Here is a 12118-nt window from a genome sequence, read left to right as displayed (position 1 = left end):
GTGGATTCTATACATTTTACTCTTCCGTCATAAAGCTCGAAAAACAGCTCCTTTAAAGACACCTCAGTATATTTGACTTGGTTTTGCAAATATTTGAAATCGGAAATGTGGCAAACTTTCTTCTTAAGACTATAATAAGCCAACGTTTAAAATCATGCAAGAATATTGAATTAATTATGCTTGATTGTGTAGAGCCAAGTCTTCAAAGTTTCTACGGATAATTTGCGGACACCCTGTATGTGTTACACTGTGTAATTCACTTATTCTGTTATGGCTTAAGCACTACGATCAGAGGTGCATTGCTCTTTTGAGTTATCTTTTCCTTTTTTGATAGTAACACTCTTCAAACATAATTGAACATGTTTATTTAGCTATTATATGATAGCCGTGAGTTCATGTTTTTGTTAGATGTGGTCCTACAAAGAGTGGTACGTCTAATGCTATCTAATGCTTTAAATCAAGGATCCATATGCAATCAAGTTTGGAAATCGCTAGGGTAGAAGTACCAATTATGGATATAATACCAATTATAGCAATAGTAGGAACAATTTTTTATTCGATTTTTGAATTTTCGCTGTTTTTTTCTCCAAAATTACCACTCACATTTGAAAGGTAATGTGAGCTCATTTATGCTGTTTTGTATCATGTTTTGGATTTTCAGTGCATTTCGACTACTTTTCTAAAATTTGTTTGCTCCCATGAACCCATAGCGATAAATTGACTTGTAGTCAAAACTCCTTGAGTCGATATCTGAAGGGACCATCGACTCATGGAAATATCGATTAATGGAACATAAATGACTTGGAAAGCTGCTTGAGGGGACCATCATAGTAACCATGAAGTTTCGATTTTAGTATGATTCGACGAGTCATGGAACGTCGACTCATGGAGGTTTCACTGTATTATGTATTTAACACAAAATTTCTGGAAAATTTTATAAGCAATTACTTTATTACTTATTAGCGTAGCAGTATCATTCGCTCTGGATGGCATTTGAGTTTCTTTCGTAAAAAAAAGTAAAAGAGATCAATATACAATTAATAAAAAATGTTTGATGAGGTTTTTTTTTACATTTCCCCATTTCATATTTTAATTTAAAAGTACTCTATGTACCCTAACGAATTCGTCCTAAGGTTATCTCGTCAAAATCGGTCGAACTGAGCCGATTATTTGAAACTTCTATGTCGACACCCAGTACTGTAAAAACTGTCATTCTTTTTTCGCAAGTCCAATTGAATTTTGAGCGCATATGTCGTAGAGAACTTGTCCAGTCTTGTGCATCTCACATCAAACAAATCCTTCATAAAGATATATACATTTCAAAATGCCTAATACATTTTCTTATTTATGATGGATATCCAAAAAAAGATAATCCTTGAAAAAAAAAATAAAAGTGAATATTTTTGAAATTGTTTTCCAGAAACTCTCTATACACAATTTCTAATTATTTGTTTCAGAAATAACACTAACAGCTACTTCAAAAATCAAGAATTACTCTTATATCACTAGTACTGCTACAGAAGATCATATAGGAGCTTTTCTGTGGAATTCCTTAGAAACTTTTAAAAGTTATTTTCTCAGGAGCTGAAGTATCTCTTCAGGTATTTTTCCAAGTGGCATATCTAATTTTTCTTCAGCGATTGACTGCATCCTTCAGTAGTTCAACTATGGATTACTCTGAAACACTTCGACAAATTGATCTACGGTATCGGAAGGAAATTTCCTTGGAGGATTTCCTGAAAAGAGTTCTGAAGGTATTCTAGAAGAAATGTATTGAGAAACTTAATTTTTAGGTTTTCTAAGAAATCCTCAGAATAGAGAAGTTCGTATTTGAGTTTTGAATCTTTCTTGTAAAAAGTTGATGGGTTGTTCCTTTTTCTCTGTGCGGATGAGCCATAGCGACCATTATTTTGAACACTTGTGGCATTACCCGTTTCCTTAGTGTATAGTGCATGTCGCATTATTCCAATTTCATCGATAGGTATGGAGTATCGATTTCTGAGTGATGAAAAGGTCCCGCTATTCACTCCTTCCATAGAGGCTTGCATCTCAGCAAAGGCGCACCTATTATCCCTTATAATCGATTTGTTTTCTAATGAATTACATCGGTTGTACTGATATTTGACTATGCGACGAAACAGCTCAGTCCCATCCTTGTTTCGCTTTTAGATTAGTCCCAAAAATACTATAAAAAAGGGACTGTGTAGTAGCAGCAAAACCGAATCAAACCACAAAATTTGTTTAGTAATAAGCATTCACGTGAGTTTTTAAACAGTTCTGGTTGAGTTAGTATTCATGATTATTGTCGGGACTGACAAACTCAAAGTCTTAAATCATATAATAAGTAAAATAGATACAATTTCAGAAACTGATGTCAGTAACAAGGACTTTGTATCACTGCACAATTATTGCAAAATCATGATGTTTGATACGTCGCAAACTAAGTTCTAGATTCGCCTATATATTCGCCGCTTGCACCAGGGAGCCAGTCATCCATAATAACTCAGTTTGAAACCAGGTAATCCTGAATCTTCTGAACTATTCTTCTTTAGACTTGATTTGCATATGCATGAAGTTCGTTAAGTCGCAAGATAGGTCTTACCCCAATCGGTTTTTGTATGACGATTTGGTTGAAATGTTTCGCTGAAATATGTCATCAGATTACTAGGACATAGTTGTCAATTAGAATTGAATTTTAACGTCTTCATATCTATTATATGCCTCAGGAGCTAGCGCAGATACATTTATTTGCGAAATTATTGTTAAAAAAATTTAAGTCAAATTTTGATGGACAATTGAAACAAAAAAAACTTTTATACCCTCAAACATTTCAAATGCAATACAGATTTCATGCGGCGTATGAACTTTTGATGAAGTACCGTCAAGCTACCATTCACCGTGCATTTAAGAAAACAAAATCGCTTCAAAAAATCAAATATTTTTTCCAAATGACATAAAGTTACCTGAAATACCACTGTGAAGCGTGTAATACACAAAATTAATCAAAAGTCATGTGTACAAATCTCATGTTAAGGTCGCCTCGTACCGTTCTATGTCACTATTTACCGTGCGTATGGTATTCGTCGTGATTTAATTTTGTATCTTGAAAAAAAAAAAAACGTTGCTGGCGGAGCAAATACGTTGCTAGTAGTGTGCGCACTCATTATTAAGGGTATTCAAATCTTATTCTACAATAAAAGCCATGGAAAGTTGAAAAAATGGCTAAATCATTATTTTTTAAATTAAAATCGTTATAGGAGGTTTGACTGTATTGTCTAAACCATTTCACATACGCTTAAAAGCTGTATACGGAGTAATTAAATCATGACATAACAAGAAATCCAATATAACCCAATAATTCCAAGCCTTTTATTCTAATGCAAGGCAATAGGAACCATACATATTGAAAAGGGTCCATTCACCGTGCATTTGTGTTTCGACTAAAACACAATAAAAAAATCTAATTTGCATAAAATCTCTTTGTTCATACGATGAACATCTTACTAGAAGTATCTACAGCGAAAACTTTTTGAAGTTATGAAAAACTTAATACTCTAACGTTAAAATGAAAAATGTGAATTTTTGGCGTTTCTACTAGAAGTTATAAAAAATCCCATTATCAAACAGAATTTACATGATTTTGACTACATAAACAAGAGTATTCAAAATGTTTTGTGACAAGAACTACTTCATTTCATCAGTTTTATCTTATTTTTCTTACAAATTTATAATTTGTGAAAATTGTATGAATATTCTGTTGGAATTTGTATATGTGCACGGTGAATGGAGGCCGAACGGTGACTGGTGACTTAACGGTATGCTTATTCTCAGATATTTAGGCGGTGTCCATTTCGCCCCGTATGTTCATTATGCCCCTAATCCCCCTACTTTAATCAAGGCCCCTGAAGCCGAATATGATGTTGAATATGAACATTTTTTTTTAATCGTAATGAAATTTTCTCAGCAATGTATTAAAAATGTAAAAGTAAAAACATTTCCTGGAAAATTTTCCACCATGAAGAAAATTGTCTGATAAATAGTGGATAAACTATCGTCTGTATCAGTAAACATTTTCGAAAAAATATTGTATGTTTCATCAATCTATACTCTCACTTTCGTCCATAGACGCCAAAATGGTATCTTGTTCCGTTTAGGCGACAGAACTGAAAAACCGATGACCACCCGCACGCTTTCCATATGAAAATGTATTCTACTATGGGCCTCAGAACCGTGCCCTAACGGCGATGGTAACTTATACGCATTGTAAGTGTAACGCAGTAACCCATCGTTCATTCTCCAGTTTAAATAAGCTTTTCGTCAAACGGAGCACTCTCCATTGGTTTGTTGGGTGTTTTATGTGCTCTTTGTCCTTAACCTTTAGTATTAAGGTATTAAGGCTCGACAATTTTTATGATACAGACGATAGTTTTCCGCTATTTTTCCGACAATTTTCTTCACGGTGATTTTAAATCACTGTTTCTCAACCTTGGGAACGGCGAAAAAACAACTCGCAGTAAGGTGTTCGTTTCAGCGTGCTTTCTTCATGATCGGGGGTTCGCGGACCCTCTGTTGAGAAACGTGGGTTTAAATGGATTGCTGAGAAAATATCCTTTTAAGTTCAGTTAAAAACTTTTGTTCAACGATGCATAGTTTAGAGGACATGAAATTTTATAGCTAGAGGTATATAGGGAAATCGTGAAAAATCATCTAGAGTTTTCCGAGAAAATAGGCCATTATAATTTTTTTTGAATTTTACTTTTGGTCATATTTCCACGTACTCTACCTCTATTAAAAACTTCTTACAAATCTAAGAACCTCCGGCCCAAACCCGTCCGATAATTCAAAAAAAAATACCCAGCTAACTTCGCGCAGAAATCAAAATTTTCACATATATCAGCTAATTTTTGCCCACCAGGTGCATTTGAAGTCACTGTTGGCCTTAAGTGTTCGGAATATGAGTCAAAACGGTACATACAAACAGTTATGTGTTATACAGAAGCATCTCCTCACCTGTATTATATCACAATTTTTATGAACAACGTTGCCGAATACACTTTGGATCTTGATTTGCGCTTACAATGTGTCCACAAATTATCCGTACAACAACTCTCTGCAATCAAGCGGAATAAATTCATCATATTTCATGTTTTAATACCGTGACCAATTTTATTCTTAAGCGGTAAGTTTGATACATATACGATTTTAAGTTGAAATTATTAACTGTTTGTAAAATCAGGCCAAATGTGTTGAGTAGTCTTAGAGAGAGCCGTTTGTCGAGCTTTATGACGGAAGAGAAATGTTCCTAGAGCTCACTGGATTTGCACCGTATAATTTTGTACTTCCGATTATAATTGAAGCCTGCAGGTTACTTCATATAATAATAGGATTGTGGATTTATCTATTTTAGATTTAAGGGAGAAAAGAGCTGTTGTATGGCTAGCGGCCCTTCTTCTTCTTCTTTCTGGCGTTACGTCCCAACTAGGACAAAGCCTGCTTCTCAGATTAGTGTTCTTATGAGCACTTCCTCAGTTATTAACTGAGAGCTTTCTTTGCCGATTGACCATTTTTGCATGTGTATATCTTGTGGCAGGTACGAAGATACTCTATGCTCTGGGAATCGAGAAAATTTCCTCTACGAAAAGATCCTCGACCAGCAGGATTCGAACCCACGACCCTCAGCATGGTCATGCTGAATAGCTGCGCGTTTACCACTACGGCTATCTGGGCCCTTAGGAAAAACAAAAACCGCAGAAAAAACGAGAACGTAAAATCAGAAAAATGACCTCAAATATTCGCTTGAATAATCGAAATCTTACAGTATCTTACTTCATTTTAGCACCGTGCTGTTCTCAGCTTAATTTTAAGTTTACAACAATTTCAGATAGGGGGGTCTGTAGCCTTGAGGTTACGCTTTCGCTTCATAAGCGGAAGGTCATGGGATCGATTCCCAGCCCCTCCACAAAAAACCCGTCCAGCCACCAGAAGACGCCTCACGGAGGACCGTGCTTTGGGGAGCACATCCATCCTCCATCAGTATAAGATGGTGACTGAGACAAACTGATCCTCTTCGCAGGCAGCTAGCCTCACTAATAGCAGAGCTCTCTCCTACCTGCTCGGTGTGAGAGTAAAAGAGTAGGAGAGAGTGAAGCTAGATGTAAATATAGAAAAGTTAAAAATAGATCTGTATCGTTAAAAGAAGCTAAAGATCAAGTGAGTCCGGCACAGTAGTGGCCACGAGCACGGAGCGCCTATATATATATACATGTATTTTGCTATTGGCTAATCAAAAATGTTATGTTTTATTTTAATTTTTCCGAATAAGTTGTTTATGGTTAAGGTGTAATTCTAGTTTAAGTTTACAAAAGTTGCTGAAGACTGCTCGCCAATAATTTTAAAAAATTAAGGGAGTTGCAGGCAAATTAAGGGTTTAAAATAGGTATTTTCAAGTTATTTTCCTCCACCCAAAAATATGGTATCATCCTGAAATTTAACTTCCAGGATCGAGCTCTAATGAAAAGTTTTCAAAAATTTGCTGAGGAACGCAAATACAAATTATGACAAACCAAAAAGTTTGATTTAAAATGTAAGCCCAAATAAGTTTTGCTTTATCCTTATTTTTTCAAGAGAGATGCAAAACTCGATTACGATCAACTTCTCTAAAGACATCATGCGTCTAAAATCAACGAAAATAGAGAAACAACTCTTTTGTCATCAAGATCAAATATTTAATGTTATCCTTTTGGGAAATTGTTGGATGTGTCATTAGAGGAACACTTACAATTAATGCTTAATTGTAAATGATAAATTTTTGGCGTAGTTTAAAAATGAATCTTTGCAAAACATATTAATATAATACCGTGTCTTGTGGTTTAAGAATGGAAGGTGAAAGAATAGATTGGGAATTTGAAATCGCCAATCAATGGGGCCGCAACCAATCAAATCTTCTGAATTGTCCTAATCTGATTTTTTCCAAGCCATTGAAAATTTACCCATTAAATCAAGACGCGTTTTAGAGTTCACTTTGATCACTGCTAGGATGGATTTTCTTCATAGTTTAATGTTCAATGCTTAAAGCGTGAAAAGGCTGTGCATAATGATCGTTTTTGCGTTATTTTTTTCGTGAAGTCACCTGCCAACCAACCCTTTCTTAAGAATGGTGAGCTAACCCCAAGACCCATTCATTTGAATCTCTGTTCAACTTCGATTGTTCTGGTCAATCATGGAGTAGCAACCATGAATTGTACGGTCATCTATACTCATGCTTCATCCACGTCTATATATGCCCATACTTACCATTTCTGCTTATCTATCAAATTCGCAGGTCTCCAGCTGTCGGTGGACCGGGGAGGTCCGCAGGAGTGGGGCGAAGCAACCCGCAGCTACGTGAAGGCCCAGCGACGGCACGCCGGAAGGGCCACATTCCAGGGCCAGGTGTACAATTTCTTAGAACGCCCCGCCGGCTACAAGTGCTTTGTTTACCATGTCGCAGTGTAAGTACATCATCCTCTCTTCTACTGGGTATTCATTTATAGAACATGTCACTCGGCATTAGGTGGGGGAAGTGTGTGGGAGTTCGTGGGGGCATCGATTTTTCAATCATTCTCAAGGTTTGCAATCTGATCGCTGCTGGTTGTTGGAAAGAGGCTTGCCAATTGTTGCAAGCGCGATTGTTGAATGGAAGGCCTTCGGGTGTCTGAACGAAGAGGGAACTCGAGACAAGACTGCGAGTGGACAGTACAAGAGGTCATGTGTAATCTGTATCGATTTTTCATCAATATTTATGAAGGCTGCAAGGGAGGGTCACCCCCTGGATGAGTATGAATTTTAAATAGTTTTGTGTTACGATTCGCTGGGCGAGGTTGCCACCAGCTGATTAAGGTTAGCAATAGTTGATTTCCTGAATACGAAAACAGGCTAAATGTCAGACATTGTTTTCAGTAGGGCCAAATCCACGTCATTTTCATCATTCTATTATTATTATTAGTTTTATTTACGAGACTTTCAGCCCGTGGCTGGTTCGTCTCGGGTAATAAGCCGTTTTATGAGACGTTTCGAATCATATGGTTTCCGTTTGTTTATCAACTTTGAAAGTTTCTGGCGGGCCGATTTATTTACGTTTCTTCTAGCACTACATTTGGAAGGAGCTTGTTCAACAATGGCGCAGGTGGCAATGCAACAAAGTTTGTAATTTTCGCATGTAAAATTGAAATCAGCAGGCAGGGAAGATATTTTTCATCTACAGGTAACATAATACATGTAAACCGGATAGAAACATGCGCTGAAAGAGACGGGGATGTGATCGCCAACAAAATGTGACCAGCGCCATTCAGATATCATGCTAGTTTTTTGAACAACAACAATGAGCGGCCCGCCACAAAACGTCACTCAAATGTCTCGTAAAATGGCTTATATAGAACAGAGTATAAGGTTTCTTAGTCAATCTTAGTCATACAATAAATTTACTACTAATATTAAAACTACTTAAAAACTATTGTATAGTGTTAGTCAAAAGGGGCCGTACATTATGTTTTAAGTATTAAGTTTTGTCCGATTTCAATTTTTGCCGAATTTAACCATCTTAATTTCCATTTAAGTAGCCAGTGGTCGTGTTTTTTAAAGAAAATAAAGTTCAAACAGAGTTTGAGCTGCGACTGGTGATAATTTGGGGTGGGACTTACGACACCGGGAGATAGTTTCCCGGGCTGCCCAGGTTCCAAACTCATTTCGGATGTCATTAAATAGTTCGGCATCCTTCAGAAAGTTGATCACCTGCATTTCGGAGACTGCGTCATTTCTGAGGGCCATATCAATATCAGTGATGGCATGACTTTCTCGAAATTCATCTAACGCAGGGCAAACACTAATAATGTGTGCGGTCGTATTGCGCTCACCACAAGAGTCGCAATACAAACGGAATCCGGATGTCCCACCCAAGATTATTATAATGTCAGGTTTACCGATCTTAGCAGTCAGTGGGTGCGCGGTGTGGTTAGCTGCGGGGAAGGCGGAAGTGACAGCTGGCGAGTTGGCTAGCTGGCGGGTTTGTGTACTCAACCCTTTCTATGGGGTTGTTAGGGAATGTTTATTCCAACAAACATAAACACAGTGAAGTGAAAATTTTCTCCAGCATTTTGTCGCGAATCAAATTTTCGTCTTTAATGTAGTATTCCGGTGTTTTGTGTCGAAGAAAAGCAGATTATTTGAAAAATTGGTTTACAATTGCATGTAATGCATGTAAATGTGGAAATTTCGAATAGTGCAGCGGGGGAGAGCCACCCACCACCGATGGTCTACCGATGAAAGAGAGGATGCGCCACGGTGTCGCCGTCTGACGATGACGGTTGTATTCTTGTAACTTTATCTCGTAAGTTAAGTCATTCTACTATCAGTGCATTACACAGTGAAGTAAATTCAGATACTTTGCCGCGTATATCACACAGATGTGGGTGTAAAAGAAACATTCAATACCTACACCATGCATCTGATATCCAAACAACCAAAACAAACTCGCCAGCTGTCACTTGTCATTTCAAAATGGCGGAATGGGAAATCTGACACATAGGGCTACCTCCCTTCTAGATACCTTGGTCCCACCGCTCATATTGTGGGAAAGTCTACTATGACCGATTCGAAGTCGCGACAGAACTATTTTTTCTCTACGGGAGAATTAAGCACCACGCACTCGTGATGCTTTTTATTTTTCGACAGAATAGGGTCCGCTCTTGCCGCCACTCGTTGGACCAGGCCTGGGAGGGATGCACCGATACTACACACGAAATATGACACAAAGTTATTTCGAACTGCAAGAAAACTCCAGCTTGCCAACGACAATCAAGGCAGACTTGATGAAAATCGGTAGTTTTCTTTTGTTGTGTTCCTTCGATCGTTCTGGACAAACGGAAAAAGGGCCAAAGTGTGTATTTCATTTTCGTTTTTATTGAAAAAAGTAAAATTATGCGTATTTGAATACTTTATATTCAATCAGAATAGAAGGTGCTATTGTGACATTACTTTTGAATAAGCATGAATAGCTTTTCAATCGATTTTTGTCTCATTTAGTAAAATGCAAAAATGTGTTTTAATCGATTACGCGCTTTTATCATGTTTGTCCATTGTTCCAGATCTGGGCTCACAGTGACAGTTCGTGACAGCAGAATTTCAGCTCACCTTGACGTACATAAATTTCGTATAGGTTTCTCCTTCCCAGGACCAGGCGATCCAGATTTGATCTCTCAACCACAATTTGACATCGTCGCCGGGGAACTTTCTGGTCAATAATGGGCTACTACGGCCTGTTCCTGCCAAAATATCAGCTCGCTCGTTACCAGAAATCCCTGAGTGGCCTGGCACCCACATAAAAGTAACGTGTGCCTCGCCACGGTCGAGAATGTCCTGAATTCCTTGAACAAAAGGATGCTTGTTACTCGGGGATTCTACAGCTGCCAGAACACTGGCTGAATCCGTCACCGTCAGAATGGGTCTATCACTCGGTGTATTGATGGCTTGAAGAATGGCCGCTGTTTCAAGAAAACGGAACAAACATCCGGCAGGCTGAAACACTGCTCATCGTGATTGCCGATCACTAATAAGCCAACTTTATCTGGGGGAAAAATAAACTTCACTTCGTTACTTCTTTAACAACGGCGTATATTCAACCGGACGGGGAGAAAGTGCGATAATAACTAATTCGCTCATTAAGTGTGATATACCAATCGGGATGCGATCTTTTGATAGATGGGATGCTGGGGAAGGCCCTTAGAGAGATTGGGAGCGTATGATAATGATGATCATGGGTGTGAGATCTGCCGCGGGTGATAGTGTGGAGTGAATTCACAAATTTTGTTGGGGTTTGTCGCGCATTCTTTGTAATCTGAGCCAGAAAGCATGCAAAATAGGACTTAAACTTTCATTTCAGATATAATTTGGTTGAAATTATCATTTAAATTAAATCTATTTTTTCAACATACTTGCAGTCTCCATACAAAACTTTTCGTTTCTCTTATATGGCAAAATACAATACATTTATAAAACACCAAAAAATAACTTTTGAGTATCGATAGTAGGGAAGGTGTACCGGTATTCGCCATGTTCCAGCAATTCGCACCCCGGATTATATACCGATTTACGACACATATGGTTGCCAATTGTTTAGTGTTCGCTAAATTGCTCTAAGATGCTCCGGAAACATTCTTGGAAACCGCAAAATTTTCTCAGTAAATAATAGAATAAAAAAAAATCATTTTCCTTAAAATTGTTGCTCCTTTGCTCCTATTTGTTGCCATGGTGTTCCTGATTCGCCACCCTCCATAAGAAATCAACGTAGGTGGCGAATTAAGGAACTGAAATTGAAATCGTGGTGAATACTGGTGCAAGTGGTCCAGAATTTGCCACCCCCATTTTTAATACAAAAACAAAGTTTCTGATTAGTTTTTATATTTTCCCTGCTGATCATGGATTGAAAGCTTTCGTTTAATATTTTGACAGTAACCAAAGGTAGTTTGTTTTATGTATAAACAATATTTTTCCTTAGGGTGGCCAAAACTGGTACATTTCCCCTATTATGAACTTTGCTGATAAGTATTGTTATGAACATATAGTTTGAATTGCAAATAAAGCAAATATATCGCATTACAAGCTGGCAAACTTACATGCAAGTTGGCTGAAATAGTCAATTTTTGCATTTTCAACAACCAATATCTCAAAAACTAGACGTGCTGTGATATTTTTGAAATCGGCAATGGATTCAGCAACCCTTAATTAAGTAAATAACGGTATTCTGATGCTGGAGACAAAAACGGTTCCGCAATGTTATTATCGTATTGTTAATGTGAAGTGGCGTGTAACTCAAAGAATCATTGGAACCATCTTTGATATAATAAAAGTAGTGTCACCTTTCCATGTACATTTTCAAAACAAGCAAAAAAAAAACAAAATAAATGAAACGGTTGTGTTAAGCATATTTTTATGTTAATACATGTTAAATGCAATAGATTGACTAGTATTGAAAATCGAAATCTGCTTCTTAATCGTACTTACCAAAAGAACACATTTTGATATCATTACAACAACGGATGTTCTATGTTGGATTATAGCATATTCTTGTTATGCACCGGCACGG

General features: G+C 37.4%; 1 protein-coding gene across 1 annotated transcript in view; it reads left to right on the top strand.

Moving 5' to 3' along the window:
- The window catches only part of LOC5571970 (SKI/DACH domain-containing protein 1), a 291750-nt gene extending 284053 nt beyond the window's left edge, over positions 1-7697 (top strand). Inside the window, exons 5-6 of the mRNA XM_021850814.1 lie at positions 7322-7490; positions 7553-7697. Of these exons, the coding sequence (XP_021706506.1) occupies positions 7322-7490; positions 7553-7697 (314 nt within the window). The remainder of the gene's footprint in view (positions 1-7321; positions 7491-7552) is intronic.
- The last annotated feature ends 4421 nt before the right edge of the window (positions 7698-12118 follow it).

This window comes from Aedes aegypti, chromosome 3 (assembly GCF_002204515.2).
Source record: "Aedes aegypti strain LVP_AGWG chromosome 3, AaegL5.0 Primary Assembly, whole genome shotgun sequence".
Classification (NCBI taxonomy): Eukaryota; Metazoa; Arthropoda; class Insecta; order Diptera; family Culicidae; genus Aedes; species Aedes aegypti.
This window is presented reverse-complemented; position numbering and strand designations above follow the sequence as displayed.